This window comes from Elgaria multicarinata, chromosome 3, assembly GCF_023053635.1.
Source record: "Elgaria multicarinata webbii isolate HBS135686 ecotype San Diego chromosome 3, rElgMul1.1.pri, whole genome shotgun sequence".
Taxonomy (NCBI): domain Eukaryota; kingdom Metazoa; phylum Chordata; class Lepidosauria; order Squamata; family Anguidae; genus Elgaria; species Elgaria multicarinata.
In genome coordinates, this window is record NC_086173.1 from 37,617,427 (window position 1) to 37,634,765 (window position 17,339).

At 46.7% G+C, this 17,339-nt stretch overlaps 1 protein-coding gene across 4 annotated transcripts; it reads left to right on the forward strand.

The window, feature by feature from the left end:
- On the forward strand, positions 1-13,891 carry LOC134394472 (transmembrane protein 198-like). Of its 4 annotated transcripts, none has more exons than XM_063119964.1 (5): positions 1-180; positions 4,425-4,712; positions 6,633-7,208; positions 9,954-10,102; positions 11,663-13,891. In XM_063119964.1, exons 2-5 carry the CDS (start codon positions 4,526-4,528, stop codon positions 11,807-11,809), a joined length of 1,059 nt encoding a protein of 352 aa, XP_062976034.1. In that variant the 5' UTR covers positions 1-180; positions 4,425-4,525; the 3' UTR covers positions 11,810-13,891. The 4 variants fall into 4 exon arrangements, with proteins under 4 accessions (XP_062976034.1, XP_062976032.1, XP_062976033.1 ...); XM_063119962.1 differs by having other exon boundaries at positions 4,469-4,712; XM_063119963.1 differs by lacking the exon at positions 1-180 and adding an exon at positions 2,555-2,607 and having other exon boundaries at positions 4,469-4,712.
- The last annotated feature ends 3,448 nt before the right edge of the window (positions 13,892-17,339 follow it).

Sequence of the window (17,339 nt, forward strand, 5' to 3'; positions counted from 1 at the left end):
GGTCGTTGGGGGTGGGAATCCTAGCCGCTTCTGGCAGGGAGAGGACTGATCTTTTATTTAGGCAGTCCTTTTGCATGCTCGTTCAGTTCCCAACAGTCGCTCTGTGGAGTTGGTGGGATGTTGCTTTTGCAGACCAGTCCTCTCTGCTATATGCAGTGCTGGGGACCTTTTCCTCGACGGGTAAGTTTGACCATGGGGTTTATTTTTTGTTGTTGGGCTTCCGGTGATGTGGATAGACATTCTGATTGCCTTTATTCCTAGTGTTATAGAAATAACGCTAAGAAAATCTCCTTATCCACCCCGCCTCGTTTAGTCTCCCCAAGTAACAGTTTTTTTTTTTAAGTGTGTATACCCTCGTAGCTAAAGATCGGTGTTCGGGGCGGTGGTCTTTGCCAAGCTGGATTTGAACGCTATTTAGATCAACATGTCTGGAGGAAGGGGAGCGATCTCGGGAAGAGATTAACGGTGGAAGAAGAATTAGGGGTTGGACCAACAAGATTTTTTTATCCTGCCACTTTCCAGGGTATACTATCTGTCCCTATGCACTTCCGTAGAATGCATTCCTCCGTTTAATATTGAAGTAGTTAAATGCACAGATGAAACAGAGTTGTTGTTGTTTTTAAAAAAAGGAAGAAAAAAGAACTGGGAACAAGCAACTAAATCTCCTCCTACCAAAGAATCCCATGTCTGTAGCATGACTTGTTTAGGTTTATTTTGTGTATGTGTATCTCTTTAAAACATCTTTAACAATCTACAGAACTTTGTTGGGAGCCCCAAATGTTAGGGATTACTTGCTGATTCTTCCACCCACCTCCCAGATTCCCAGCTGTGTCCTTTCCTCTCTTCCCTGAACACAGGCTAGCTAATAGTGGTATTATAAACTGTTTCTAGCTGTCTGATCCCAAAGGGAATATTTCCGTCAAACTCAGCACTGTTTTCCTGTCTGGGATTCAAGCCATGATTGGGGGAAGAGGAGCCAGCGGCACCTCTGTAGCTGTTATTGTATATGAACCCACACCAACACTGTAATAGACAGGATTTGATGGCCAGTTGCTTCAGCTGCAGTCCTAAATGTAGCCCATGTGCATGTTCTCGAGTGGAATACTGTATATTGGTGTGGGCGCATATATCCATTGAGTCAGGGAGTTTGACTAAGTTTTAATTTGAGGCTGTGTCAAACCTCTGCTCTGGACTCAGTTTCAGCCTGAAATCGGTGCTGGTTCATCATATACATGGTAATAATAGAAATGCTTCTGAGCACATGCAGTGTGCTCCCCACCCCATTTTTCCCTCCCTCCCCAAAGTAACTGCCACCATCCCTGATAAACTTTGGATTAAGGAGCGGGCATGTAAATGGGCATGGCTTCCATCTGATTTTTGCTCAGACACCTCTGTTAGAAGTTCAGAATTGAATTTGACCTTAATTAATTGATGTATATAGGGTTCGTAGCTTTACTTCTGTACATCTAGCACTTGCTATACACTCTTAACATCGCTCCCTCCGGAAAAAAACCAATGACAACTGGAATCAAAGACTGAAGAGGCTTCCAAGAAAAGCCTGGATATGTTAGGGAGGGTTAACCCCCTCTCTGTGATCCCAGGGTATATGTTATGAGAATGTGACTATAAACTGCTTCACACATTCTGTATTCTCCTGCGTGGGAAGAGTTGTCACATAGGAAATAGCATGAAACTTGCACGCTAATTGCTTTGCACGATAACACATGCCGTGTCTAATGTTGTATAAATCATCCCACTGCCCGTTGCTGTTTCTCAGTACACATCCATGAACTGATACATGTGCATGTGTGACCATAACACCTGACTACTTCCATGCGGGTTTTATGCTATTTCCTTTGAAGGAGACAGATGTGACTTACGGTGCAGCCCCATGAAGTTCTTAACATAGTTGAGTTATCTGTTCACTGGCTTTAGCCATCCTGCTATACTTGGGGTTGCATTAAAGTGTGGGTTTTTAAAAACCCTTTCAACACATGGTTGTGAAGCCACATTAGTGGTTGACAGTAAAGAATTGAAAGGAGATACAGTGATTGTGGTTTAATTAAAACCAGCATGATCACAAGATGATGGTGTAAGAGAATTGCAACTCCCAAACACTCGGGGGCGGCTTTGGGTTCTTCCACAGGTGAGAGACCCCCTCTGTGAATGATCATCTTCCCTCGCAATTCAGATCCCCTCCTCTGTCTGTCCCCCTGTAACTTTTCACTGCCATATTGTAGGCAGTTTTTCTTCTAGTGCCATTATGACTGAATTAGGACCATAGTCTCAGGGGCCATAGCTCAGTGGTAGAGCACCTGCTTTGCATGCAGAAGGTCCCAGATTCCATCTACGGTATCTCCAGGTAGAGCTGGAAAAACCTCCCTCCTGAAACCCAGGTGAGTCATTGCTGCCAGTCAGTGTCAACAATCCTGAGCTAGATGGACCAAGGCTCTGATCCACTATAAAACAGCTTCCTCTGTTCCCAAAGGTCTCTGTTGGAACAAATGTCCCACTTGTCTGTTTTGGATATCCCTGCATTGATTTCTGATATCTACAAATGGACTAGAAGTTGGATATAGGCAATATTGCCAAACTGAAACCTTAAAAGTAAGCAATAAATAAGGGAATATGTTTATGTTCTCTTAGTCTGTGATGTTCTGAATGATGGGGCAATTCTTCAAGCAAGTGGGCACTTGAAGGGCACTAATTATAAGGGAGCCGTGGGGGCTTTGTGTATTTCCTTGTCTTTCACCCAGCTTGAAATAGGGCCCATGTGAAAAATGATGGCTACCTCCCCCCACCCGCCCCCCAAAGCTGGGAAGTCAGCCCAGACATTCTGGCTCCTCTTTCTACCTCCTCTTCCAATTCACTAGGCTTCCCCTACAGAGCTGGGAACAGGACCCAGAAGTCCTGGCTTGTGACCAAATTCAAATAGTTGTTGAATTTAGATGTAATTATGGATTTACACCTCTTTGTGTCCCTTGTCAGCCCCAAAGTTGCCCCTCTTTACCTGTCCCTGCTGGAAAGGGAGGGATTGTAGGTTGTCTTCATAAACTTTGGCTTCGATTTGATGTTTTGGCTGCCAGATTTTGAGAGGGGAGGAATTACTTACGTTGCCAATTCCAGCTGGGGGTGTTTTGGGGTGGGGGGAGATTAGTCATGCTTTCCACCCCTTGGGTCATGTGAACACCTTAACCCTTGGGAAGCGGACAGGAAATGAGATTGGAGTCTGAGATTGGGGAACAAGGTGGGTAGACTCTAGCGAACATAAGAAGAGCCCTGCTGGAGAAGACCAAAGGCTGATGTAGGCCAACTTCCTGTTTCCTACAGTGGTTAACCAGATGCCCCAAAGGGAAGCCCACAGCAGGATAAGAGGGCAGTAGCGCCCTCCTGCTCATGTTCCTCAGCAACTCCACTGATAATGGAGGTGGCATATAGCCATTGTGACGAGTAGCCACTGATAGCCTTTTCCTCCATGCTTTTGCCTAATTCCCTTTTAAAGTCATCCATGTAGGTGGCCATCACCACATCTTGTGGTAGCAAATTCCATAGTTCCATGTCTGAAGAACTACTTTCTCCTGTCTGTCCAGAACCTCCCACCATTCGGCTTCAGCGGGTGACCCTGTATTCTAGTTTATGAGAGAGAAACCTCTCTGTCCACATTCTCTTCAATTTTATTTCTGTTTAGTTGTATTCAATATTTTCTATCCAATTAAAAACACTCCTGTCATGTCTCCCTGCTTAACTCAATTTTTTTTCTAAACTAAAAAGTCCCAGATATGGTAAAGTTTCCAGCCCCTTGATTTCTACACCATTTCTCTACAATATCATTTTTGAGGTGCAGTGTGTGGATGGCGGGGAGGGGAGCATTTAGAGGCCAGTCTAGCTTGTCTGCTTTGTTCCTGGTTGAATGTCAGCAATTTGTTAATCTGTTTATTTAGTCAATTCCTTCAGATTTGGGCTGAGGAATAGTGGGAGGGTTAAAAGAAATCTCTCCCCTCCACCATTTTTTTCTGGTGATAGAAATGTAATAAAAACCAGGGGCCGATTGAAATACTCTGTCAGGGCAAGTCCCTGACAAAAAATGCCTACCTTTTAAGGGGCCACTGTCCACCACCACTGCTTAGCAAAGTGGGGTGGTGGGGAGAAGACCATGACCAGGGCCCTGGGGAAGGGGGAGAAGGCTGTGGAGCACGAGGCAAGAAGGTGGCAGGGCCATGGCCCCAGGAGAAAGCGAGCAGGGTGGTCCCCCGACAGTACTTTTCAAAGGAGCCCCCTCAACTTGGCCGAGCCACTGGCCAGGCCCTTGCTTTCCTGCTTGACTTGAACCCTAACCTGAAGGAGTTGGGAGAAAGAATGGATCTCTGTTTGTCCTACTGGGGGAAGAGGTCTTTGATGGTTTGTGACTTTCTAAAATCCCCCAGGGATTGGTGGCATGCCTAAAGCCCAGGCCAAACTCTCCCTCCAGGCTGTGTCTCCCATTTGGATGGCTCTTGAAAGCTGAGCAGCGTCCTGCCTGGTGAGCATGGATCCGACCTCGCTGCTTCCACTCGTTCTTACCCCTGACCCCCGGGGCTTTAATCAAGGGGCAGCAGAGCCCAGCGAGCCTCCCTTGGATCCCTGCAGCCTCCTTGCCGGAAGACGCTACGAGGTGGTGCCCTGTGTGATCTGCGCGCTTTGCTGCATCTTCGGCGTGGTGTATTGCTGTTTTGGTAAGTAGAGGGGAAAGGAGAAAGCCGGTCTGAGCTCCCCTCCTCAGTCCTCCATCAGTCCATGAGAGCTGGGCCACAGCTTCACCTTCCTAACCTTCTGCCTCAGATGTTGATAAGCAGATTTGCATTGTGTTACTCGAGCAGGTGATGTGGAGAGCTGGTGAAAGACACTTCCTTAGCGCCTAGTGGTTGGTACAGGCTTGGAAGCACCGTTCCAAAGCATATATTTTTCCTGTCAACTCAAGCTCCTCATGTGCCCCCAAACTGCATGTGGATATATTCTCTCTCTCTCTACACACTCTCTCACTCACACTCAATGTGCCATACATCTCTAGTTTCAAAGCACTATGTCATTTTTAGAATTTAAAAATGTCTGGGCCTTATTAGCACATCTTTGCAATGCATCCACAAAAGTTATTGGTGGACAAAATCATTTTTACTTGCCCACCTGTATTAGTCATTTGTTGGTCAATCACAACTTGAAAGGGAGGAGGGAAATAAAATGCAATGCTTTTCCAGTGTTCAAAAGTTATCCTTCTAGTCATGTAGCAGTGCTACTTCCCTGCCCAGGTGATGAATAGGTGCACGCCTATGTTAGTAACGTTGCCGTATTGGTATTCAAGCAAGAAAGGCGATGTTCTGTTGACCAAATAGGCGCAATTAGGCAGTGTGCTCCATAGCGAGGGATAGATCAGCAAGTGGTAGAACTAGCTACAGGTTTTTCTGGGCTTTAGGTCACAGGTTATGCCTGCCCCCTCCCCCAATTGCGGCTCCTTTTCTCCCCCTACCCCTTTGGCTCCACTAGAAGGAGCAGAGTACAGCTCCTCTTTATTTATTTAGTATATTTTTATCCCATCCTCCCTTTAAATAAGTCAGGGTGGCATACATAGTTCTCTCTCTCACACACACACACACACCCCTTTAACCTTACAACATTCCTGTAGGGTGGGCTAGGCTGAGAGATTGTAATATTCTTCCCAACCTGGTACCTTCCAGATGTTCTGGACTTGAACTTCCATCAGCCCCAGCCAGCATGACCAGTGACCAGGAATGCTGGGAGTTATGCAAAACTTTTGGAGGGCACCAGCTTGGGGGAAGCTGCTCTAACCACTACACCACACTGGCGCCATGGTGCCAGTGGAAACGTGCTGAACGAAACCAAAACTATTTTAAGAGTCTTAAATGAACCTGTTACATGTATTAACTAACCTGGAGATTTTAACCTTCAAAGAGTGAGCAAGGAGGTTAGGGGGACAGTTGTAACTTTTCATTGTCTTGACTCATAATTGAGGAAGAAAAAAACAAACTTCAATAAAACAGAGGGTGGTTTGTTTGAAGTCCCACATTGCCCCTCCCCCAATGCTCAATGCACATTTCAATTGCACTAAATCCCCAAGCTATCACAAGAACAGTGTGTCCTTCATACTTGATCTATTTCAAATAACTTCAAGTAACACGTTGTTTCACTGTAGCGATGATAACGGCAAGTCTGCGTCATAAAAATTGCAGTGACCCTTTGTTCTGAATGTTTACAAAAAGGGGGAACAATTGTTCACAAGCCGCTTTTTCTTGCCATCTTTTCTGCGTCTTAATGGGCCTGTTCAGATGACACCCTAAGCCATCGTTAGAGCACTAACCCTCTTGCCGCAAATGGTTAGTGATTGTGTCTAAACCGTGGTTATGTAGCCACCATGAGTAGGAATGGTATTCACGACACACTAAGCCATAATGTCTAGCTTAAAATGCTTAACCACTGTGGCTTAGCGTGTTGTCTGAACAGGGTCACTGTAAGGCTAAACATAAGCATACCAAGAATGTGGAAGTCACCCTTTGTCCATCGCCCCTGCCTTGGCCCAGTTGGCAAGCTGGGTTCCATGTTAACGTTTCCTCTGCTGACCTTTCTTCTTTTTCTGTCACCAGGTTACCGCTGTTTCAAAGCCATCATGTTTCTCTCAGGTCTGCTCTTCGGCTCGGCTGTGATCTTCCTGCTTTGCTACAAGGAGCGTATCTTGGACACGCAGCTGAGCCTGGAGGTGAGCGCCGGCATCGCCCTGGGCATCGGAGTCCTGTGTGGCCTTGTCACGATGCTGGTGCACTCGGTTGGATTGTTCCTGACGGGGCTTCTGCTTGGCTTGCTGACAGCCACCGCTGGGCTGGTGGCCACTGAGCCTCTGTACGCGCTGCCCAGTGCCTGGATCCCTGCCGGCTCTCTGCTGGGCTCGGCACTCTTGGGCGCGGTCGTGGCCTTGCGCTGGCAGAAAGCCCTCACGGTGATCTCCACGGCGGTGTTTGGGGGTGCTGTGCTTACCCTTTGCTTGGACTATGCGGTGGAGAACCTGGCTTTGGGCCACCACGTGTACGAGCGCCTCCGCCTGGCTCCTCCTTCCCCGCTGTGCTGGTGCGGCTGGGCCGTGCTGGCCGCCTGGCCTGGCCTTGCCTTGATGGGGGTGCTACTGCAGTGGAAGGTGACTGCTGAAGGCTTCTCCCACACTGATGGTGAGTGGAAGACTTCGGGCCCAAATTGAGAGAGGGGATTAGATTGAGCTCTGTACAGACCTGACAGGCATTCTCTCTCCCCAAACCCTGCCCTGCTCTATTTATACTGCTTGTAGGGTGGCCACTTACAAATCGCCACAAAAGAGGGCGCGGATACCAGAAATGCAAATTTAGAAATAATTATTATAATTTAAATAGAAATGCAGGATGTCTCACTGCAGTCTGGAAAACGGTGACCAGGAGAGCCTGTGTGCCTGTCTGTTCTGGTTGTTTTTCAGATGCTCACTGTTGATGGGCAACAGGGCAACCCTTCAAGAGGACCATCCTCTGTAGAAGAGGTCACCTGGCCACCAAAAGCTTGTGTGAGTGGAAGTTGGGGAGAGAGAGAGCCATGGTTCAGGAGAGGTTATAGACTCATGTGGTTGATAAGTGAGTTCCATCTTCCTGGTGGAGGGAGGTAAGGGGCTTCAAGGGAAATTCAAGCAGAGGGTTGCCATACCAGCAGAAGGTCCATCTAGTTCCTTATTCTGGGGATAGTGAGACGCCTCTGGTAAGGTCACAAGCAGGGCATAAAGATAACAGCCCTTCCTTGTTGTTTGTCTTCAGCATTTGTTGCTTAAACATTGCTATTTATTTAAAATATTTAATCACAGGGGTTTCCAAGGTGGCTGACCAAAATAAAGTCTCCATAAAACCATGAACAAATAAAACAGTCAGCAAAAGTAGTGGTATCCAACTGTATTACAAATTTCAATTTTATTTTTAAAAAATGTGCCATTAGATACTTGTGTGCTGTGAGAGACTTTCTAGAAGTCAACGAGGAGGGAGCCTGATGAAGGCAGGAGGAGCATCCTGCCAGAGGCAAGGTGCCACAGCCAAGAAGGCCCCATTCCTCATGGCTGCCCACCTCCCTTCAGAAGTTGGGGGTCCTCTACCACAATGCCATGGGACTTTAAAAGTTAAAACCTGCTCCACGAATTGCGTTTGGGTATTCAGAAGTATACAGATTCTAAATACGCAATATTAAATTGAACTATCATGGCTAGTCATTGTTGGGTTTGTCTATGAATTTGATCCTAGGTGCAGAATTTTGCACTAAAAAAATTGCAAATCTGATCACAATTGTACAGTCGCTCCATGCAAATGTAAAAAGTGGTGTACAGAGTTCAGCACCTTTCTTTTTTAAAAAGAAAAAGCCAAATTTCTAGCCTTCAAAGCTGTGAAGACAGGCTTGAAAGCAGTGCTGGATACCTTGGGAGTGTCTGTGTGTGCATGAGACAGACAGACAGACAGAGAACAGGATTTCAGTGATCAGGGGGGTGGAAGTTTAGTGCTCTTCATAGGACTTTTCTTTCTCCCCATAATTAGCAGTCAAGAAACAAATTACACAAAATTAGCAAATTCGTTTAATTTTTATGTGGTCCACCATTTTCATTTAGTTTTTCTTAGCGTAGAACCCTGTGCTTAAATAAACAAAAAAGAGAATAAGCAAAGTCTTCAATTGGGATAGGTTATATATTCCTCAACCTAGTGCCTTTATCTATATGTGCCTTCTTTACTGGCTGGGAAACATGGGAGCTGCAATCCACTCATCTGTGAAGGGACCAGGTTGGGAAGGCAGATGTAGATAAAGTGAACCCATGCAAATTTGTTAGGTACGTGTACTTCTGACTGTAACCTTCCTGCACCACCACCCCAACGTCTGCAACTAAATGAGCGTCTGGTGCAGTACAGCATACTTTAACATACTTACCTACATGAATAGGTAATGAAGCCATGAATATGGACTTCTTTCAGAAGGGACTCTGAACTTTGATGGACAATAGGGTGGGAGCCAGCATGGAGGGAACAGGGATGAGATATGCAGCAGCAAAACTGCCCCTTCCCCCATGCAAATCACTTCTGATTTCTCTGTCATTAGGAGAGAGCTAGCATGATCTAGTGCTAGGTCTAGATCCAGCCTTGCTCATGGTGCCCTACCGATGTGTTGGAATGAACATTGCCAAGGCTATACTGGCTGGGTTGATGGGAGTTGAAGTCCCACACATCTGGAGGGCATCAAATAGGCAGAGCTAGATGGTTGGACTAGGACTGGTGAGGCCCAGGTTCAAATCCCCACTCAGACATGAAGCTTCCTGGTGATCTTGGCCAGTCGCTGTCTCTCGCTCCTCTGAGCTTAGCCTACCTTGTGGGATCGTTGTGAGTTTAAATTTGTCAGGGGAGAGTACAAGTACACCACCCTGAGCTATGTAGAGGGAAGAATGGGATTAAAATGTAGTTAGATACCATTGTCAACTCTCTCCCCCAACTCCCAGCTGGGACAAGAGAAATTTGATCCATGAAAATAAATCTTCTGAGTAGCATGTGGCATCATTACAATTGTGTAGAACTCTCTGTATGTAAGGTTTCCCCAACCTGGTGTTCTCCAGATGTTTTGGACTACAACTCCCAGCATTCCTGTCCTTGGGTCATGCTGACTGGGGCGATGATGGGTGTTGAAGGCCAAAATATCTGAAGGGGGCCATCAAGAAGCTGCAGGAGGGTAGGGTTGTCAACAGAAGGGAATGACTCAGAGATTGGGTTGGGGGAAAGTGTTGGCTCTCCCCCCTCCCCAGATCTGAATCTGGGGTCAGGTTTCCCTCACACCTGGAGGGTTTGCCTGGGTTCTGGTGGGAACTGGGCTGCCCCCTTGAGTGGTATTGGGGTGGGCACCAACTGGTTTCACACTCCCCTTCTCTTGCCCAGTGGTCCTGAATCGGCGCCAGAAGCAGCTGCAGCTGTTACGGATCCGGCAGCGGGAAGCCAAGAAGAGGCAGAGCCAGGTTCCCCAGGAAGGCTCGTACCGGCATAAGCCCAGTGCTGTCAAGCGCTGTGCGGGAGATGTCCTTGCTCCAGTGAGTGGTTGAGGCACAAATTGTTTGTGTCACAAATATTCATGGTCCCAATGTTCCTGATTCTAATCCTCATCCCTTTTGTAACTACAGTGCCAGCCCCGCCCTCTCGACCACTTTGCCATGCCAAATCTCCTTGGCTCAAGGCCACCTTGGCCTTCCCCAGGGTTTCCTCTAATTCAGGGGTGGGCTACCAGATGCTGTTGGGCTGCAATTTCAATTTTCTCTAGCCAGCCACAGGGAATATTGACTATGGGATGGGAACATGGGCAAGAGATCCACAAAGTGTGGGGGGAAGATATCCCCTCCCTTACTTTCTCCTCCTACAATCACCTATTATACATGTAGCCAGTTTGCTCATTTCATTGTGGGATGGTTGTATCCCAAGACCACCCTAGACAGCTGCACCTGTCCTGTGTAGAGGATTAAATCTTCTGCTTGCTAGATGTAGGGGAACATTGTTCCCTTACTAACAAACAATGACCCTTGGAATCCACTTTGAAGCAATGGGATCTAAAAGCTAAAAAGAGACCATCTTGTTTGAGCCCTGCCCCAAAGCAGCAAGACCGCCCCTACTGAGATCACTGTAATCTAGACGCATGTCACAGTTGGACAGTCCATTCACTACCAGAGTTGTGCTCCCCAATGCTGAGGTTTCAGTCTGTCTGGAAATCTCACCTCTGATTGGAATAACATAAGAGCCATGCTGGATCAGACCAAGGGTCCATCTAGTCCAGCATTCTGTTCACATAGTGGCGATCCAACAGCTGACCAAGGACCCACAAGCAGGGCATGGTGCAACAGCACCCTCCCACCCAGGTTCACAAGCAACTAGTGTATATAGGCTTACTGCCTCTAATACTGGAGGTTGCACTTAGCCATCAGGACTAGTAGCCATTGATAACCTTCTCCTCTGGGAATTGATCCAACTCCCTTTTGAAGCCATCCAAATTGGTGGCCATCACCACATCTTGTGGTAGTGAATTCCATAGTTTAACTATGCACTGTGTGGAAAAAGTACTTTCTTTTACTTGTCCTGAATCTCCCACCAATCAGCTTTGTGGGATGACTCTGGTGATGATTTTGAGAGAGGAAGGAAAATGTCTCCCTATCCACTTTCTCCACGCCGTGCATGATTTTGTACACCTCTATCAGGTCTCCCCTTAGCCTTATTTCCAAGCTGAACAATCCCACCTGTTGCAAGCTTCCCTCATAGGGGAGATGCTCACATTGGCCAGCCAGATTCCTATTCATCTGCAAGCATGCAGGAACGCATGCTGGAGCTATTGTGCATGTCTGTGGGCTAGGAATGGCCATAACTTCCTCGTTTTTGTTCCCTGCACTTCTGGACACTCTGTTCCCCTTCTGCAGCTGGTGGCAAAGGTGGCAGAGGTCCGCAGGTGGCAAAGGTCCGGTGCCGTTGTAAATATGATTTGGCTCCTAAAGTGAGGCGCCACCCCCTATCCCCCCAACGCACCAGCTTCTGTCAAGAAAATACATAGTTCACCTTTCTCAGTTCATGAGCTGACGTGTCTCTCTTTTTCTCCATCCCGCACCTCCAAGAGTTATATCCAGAGCCTGCGTGACCGCCAGCAGCTGAGAACTGGCACCTCCCTGAGCAACCTGAGTACCACCGCTCACACCACCGTGGACCTGGATTACGACTGTGGCTCCACTGTGCCCCTCACCACGCCCCGCGGCTGCCTCTGAAGGGGCTGATTTCTTCTTCCACTCGTGCCTTAAGCCGGAACGTAGCACAACTGAGTCCCAAATGTTTTTGTCTTGTATGCAAGCCCCCTCGGCCAGCCTGCCATATATTTTCTAATTCCCTTTTTAAGACTTCAGATCAACTGGCTGCATTTCCCTGCCCTTTTGGGGGGGACAGGGCTTAAGACCACACGTGACTGGATCAAAGTAGCAGGAGAGAAGGGATTTTTTTAAAAAAAATGAAAAGCACATTAACTTATTTCCAATTTAAGTCAAGTAAGGAAGAAAACCACTTTCTGCTGCAGGAATCTGCAGCTGCCTTCCGGAGTGTGGTGGAATGAACTGGCTACTCTAGGGTGGCTGCCCTTATCGTTGAAGCGAGTTTAGTATCTGCCTTTCAGTGGATTCAACTAAGCCATAATCCTACCCTTTTTGCTTTTAATGAAGGGATGATTTGCCCTAGTTTGCAGCAGATCCAGTGGGGGAAAACCCTTAACACCTAGTATCTTTTGGCTTACATAAACTGCCCTTTGTCAAAACTTTACCTTGGGGGCGAGGAGGTTACTTTCAAGTGGTTTGTTGCACTACATGGGTAAATTGCTCTAGTTTGTGGTGCTTTTGACATTGCCATTTTGGGGGGATGTGCACCGTATAATAGAATCCTGTGAGAATGTTTGCAATTCAGTTTCCCTTTCTCTTGGCTTAGAGCAATTTGGCTAGCCGATATAGATGAGAAAGTTAGTATTCCCCTACCCCCCCCACACACAAACACTTTCAATTAGGGGTGCAGAATCACTTTCAGTCGAATTCCATATTGGAGAAGCACTTGGAGGTGTGAGTGGGTGTGTGGGTGGGTGTGGGTGTATTCCAGCAGTGGGAGGGGCCAAAGGCATAAGGGGGCAGGGCTGAAGGCAGAGCGATGTATCCCAAAAGAGCACAGATACCAGTACATTTTAAGTTAAAGCTCTTAATGCCATTAACTATGCTTCAGGAGAGCCAAAAAACTGCACAAAACTGAGGAAAGAACTGCACAAAAGCCATGAAACCAACAAACGGTTGGTGGTGGGCTTAGGGGAAGGGGGCGTGGGCCATTTGTGGAATCCGGGAGAGCCAGGTGGTCAATTTTGCCTCTCAGGCCTGAGATTCTGCGCCCTTGATCTAGATTAAGCTTCAAGTCCTATTCAGTCATTTACCCCTCATGCAGTTACAACTGCCCAAAAGGAGTGTAGAACTGCCCAGACCGATGCTGCTCTCTCTGTCATGCCCTTGCTTGTCTGGGTTCAACACCATCCATGAATTAGGGAGGGAGGGAGAAATTGGCCTTTCAGATATTGTTGGACTCAAACCCATTAGCCCCTGCTGGCATGGCTAATGACTGGGGATGATGGAAGTTGCAGCTTATTAATATCTAGAGGCCTATGGGTTCTCCCCGCCCCCCTGCACTGGGAGAAGGTTTGAAGAGGGGAGGCTTGCTTTCAGGGCCAGTGCCAGACTATTTTGCGCCCTAGGCAAGGCGAGCTACTTGCAAACTCACCCACCCCAAATTGCCAACTTCGAATCAGCTGTTCAAGAAGAGTTTCTGAACTATTATATTTTCCTTTTATTTTTTCTTAAAACAGCTAATTTGTATAAAACTGTGACCCTTAAAGAGCAGTACTGCACCCCTCTGAGGTCTGTGCCCTAGGCGGCTGCCTAGTTGGCCTAATGGTAGTGCAGGCCCTGCTTGCTTTAGCTGAGAAGGGTTCCCCCATCTGATTCAGACACTGTGATAGTGTGAGGGGTGAATGCCAAATAGGACTGTAACTGCCATTCCGAGTATCTCTCTCTCTCTTTTTTTTTTTTTAGAATATGCAGTGCCTTACCTGCACCAAAGTGGTTTTCTGTTTAACTTGACAATGGTGCTTTTAAAAACATGTAGACAAGGATGTAGATAATTTTAAAAAACAAAACCTTGACCTCTTTAACTGTAGGCCTAACCACCCGAAATTCCAGTTCCTGAACTGAATTAATCTGAATTCAGTATGTACATGCTGGGTTGGACTCCTGTTCAAGAGACCTCTCTTTATTATAGCAGATTGTTTCCTGTGGATTGTTTTTGTTACTGATTTATAACTCCTGTTTGTAATACTTAACACAGAAGCATTTGTGTTGTGCTGTGCCGTCTGTCTCCAGAATCGCAGGGGTCACACTAAAGAGGTTGGATGGGGATCACCTTTCGGGCAACCTCGCAAAGACAGCTGCTGTCTGTCTACGTCAGGGTGGGGAACCTTTTGCAATCAAAGGGCCGGTTTTAATTTCAGAGAAGCTCTCAGGGGGGGATGCATTCCAATGGTGGGCGAGGCTGAAGGGGGCAGGGCCAAATACCCAAACTACCAGCATCTTTTAGCTTAGAGCTCTTACTGCCTATAGCTGACCCTTAGAGATATTTCAGCCGCTTAGACTGTGGGGGTGGGGGGAGAACTGCCAAACTGGAAAACCACCAAATGGTTGGTGGTCAGGTGAAAGGGGGCAGGTCTAGGAAAAGGGGTGTGGCCATCTAGGTAAGCCTGAAGGGCTGGATTTGGCCCACATGCCTATGGTTCCCCATCCCTGGTCTATGTGGTAATTGGCCGGGGTGGGTGGGTGGGCAGAATAGATTAATCTGCTTCCTATCTCTTCTGACTGGTGGTAGCTATGGAAAACTGACCCAGAGGCCTTTTCCTTGTCTCAGCAAGCTGATCTGCTTTTTAACTGCAGATTGAACAAGTCTAGCTCCTGTGGAGGGGAGAAGGGTTTGATCTTACTTTGAGAACATGGGATATTTAGAGGCAGACGTTGGGGGTGGGTAGGGATTGTGTGCACCCTAATTGATGTGGGTGTGGGCAGGGCCCAGTAGCCTGCCCTAAAGTACTGGGTGCTACTTCTGGGCCTGTAAATATTCATACTCCCTTTGTGCCACTATCACTTCTGCTCAAGTAGATTTTGCATTTGTTTGAGGAAAGACTTATGAGCAGAGATGAGGGTGAGGGTACTTACTTTATCCTCTCATACTACTTTCAATGCTCAGAAAATTTGACTGCTTTCAGCCTTTCCCATCTCTGATATCTATCTATCTATCTATCTATCTATCTATCTATCTATCTATCTATCTATCTATCTATCTATCAAAGCTTAGAAGCCTTCAACCACAGCTGCTGGCACACCTAGGCATCACTCTTGCCGTGGTCTACCTCTATAGCTCCCTGAGGGAGGGGTCTGACCACTCTATCCCCCTTAGATGGAGTTGTCCCACAGCAGAGGAGAGGGCGCAGGCCTCTAACTTGGCCTACTAATCTCCCCTGGCTTCAAAATGGGCTTGTTCTTTTTTTCCATACTTTAACGTGGGATTTGGGGCTTGTTTTTTTATTGTCTGAAAAAACTTGAATGTTATATGGTTAAAATCTGCTCACTGCAGTGCTGAATCATGATGCGAAGTTTGGTTGAAATTAATCAACTGGTATTGATGCAGTGTATCTTTTAAAATTTTGATTTGCTGCTGTTTTGGTTCAAGATGGCGGTCAAAATTTTCATTATGCCTAAAACCATCCCAGCTAAAGGTAGAACAACTCCTAAAAGTTTCATAACAATCACATGTATGTTTTTTCAGTCCATGGAGGACATGCAAACAAACACTTCCTTTTATTTATACAGATAGAAGTTGGTATATTCATATTCCTTTACACCCGCAACAGGCCCGTATCTCCTTGTCTTGGCCCTTCATCTTTTTCTAGATCCTGACACAGCTGCCGATGAGGGAATGTGTGTGCATGTAACAAATCCTGCATGTGGGCAAGTGCCAAGAATTCTGTCTGAAGCTGCAGTGGAAATAACGTGAAAGAGGTTCTGGTGTCCGGTTTGCAAAAGCTAAAAAGCAGGCCGGCAGCTGCCAGCCCAAGAGTTTGGTTAGGTTAGAAATCCTCTCAGTTGCCAAGTTTTCTCTTAAAATGCCGCACAATTTAGTCAACAGCCAGCTCTTTTCCCTTGCAAAACTGTTTGCCTGATATATATTAAATTTAAAGCAGGAGGTTTATTGCTTCCCTGTCACATACTCCTATCTTATTACAGACGTCAGTCTGTTCCATTTAGCAGAGCCTTTCCCAGCCTGGTGCCCTCCAGATGTTTTGGACCACAACTCCCAGCATTCCTGACCATTGACCATGCTGGCTGGGGCTGGTGGGAGTTGAAGTCCAAAACATTTTGAGGGCATCAGGTTGGGAAAGCCTGAGCTAGAGGCTATATATGGGCATATCAAGGCTTCTGGAAGCATGCCTCTCAAATTCCTTGTCCCCTAAGCTTCCACTAGCTGAAGTATACAGTCACAGTGTGTAAGGGTAAGTAATGCCACCTCTTTTAATTAAGTTCTGAATAGGACATTTCTCCTCATGGAAAGGAGGACCTGTAATTCTGCTGTGTGTCTTTGCAGTGGAGAATGATTAAGGGTGATTCTACATGAGGCTTTTATCCTGCACCTTTACCGAGACTTCTACTTCTTTGTGGGATTAAGATTGGCTCCTTTACACATACTTTTTCTCTGAGTTTTTCCTTTCTCTGTTTTTCTGTTTCATTATACAGCAACTAGATGGCACTGTGATATAGCAAAATTGCTCAATTACGTGACTCTTATTGTACCCTTTCTAAATAATAAGAGACTTTCCTCATTAGGAAAAAAGGCCCTGCGATAATGGCTGCAAAGCATGGGAGAGGCCCTGGAGGATGATGGCATCATGTAAAGGACCCGTAAACTCCCATGAGCAATCACAAGCATATAGTAAAAGCCTTGTGTAGAAAGGCTCTAAATGATCCAATTCTATCTGATTTGAGGGGGTGAAAGACCACTGGAAGTTGATTGGAAGAAGGCAAAGATGGGGGAGGGAAGTATTCAGTTATGAATTGGGCCTACTCCTTTGTGGAGGAGCACATTAGGCTTGCCAGACCCCTGCATTTATTTCTCCTGGCATGCTAGCATGACCTGGTCTATAGTTTGGGAATGGATGAGGATCCAGGCATGCCTGTGTGTGGACCTTGTGCCTGTTTTTTAAAACAGAAATTCTGCCTATCACCTGCTTTGTGAGGTGGGGTGGGCAGACTTCTTTGTCCTGCTTCCTTCTCCTTGCCAGAAAGCTCAGTTACTGTGTTTTGGAAACTAGAGTTCTGAGTGTGCAGCTGTGGCTGCTGTGCACATATGCATAGTTGGATTGGGGCCTAGGATTTTTACCAGCCTCCATCCCCTGGCAGAGAAAAGGCTTGACACAGCAGCAAGCCCTTCTGATAACACAAGCCCCACGTTTAGTCTCCTCTACATGACATACTTTAGAGTGGAGAAGGTATCTCATGGACACGTACAACCGCGAGGGCTGTTGGAAAATTAAAGGTCGGGTCTACAAAAAGGGTTTTATATGCTAGCATGGTAGTGTCCTGAGATTGGGCCATTCCAGGATCCAAGTGTTATGGTGTTTCTTATGAATTCTTGAAAGGCTGTAGTGACAATCAGCCATTTTAAGGCATGTTTGCAGCA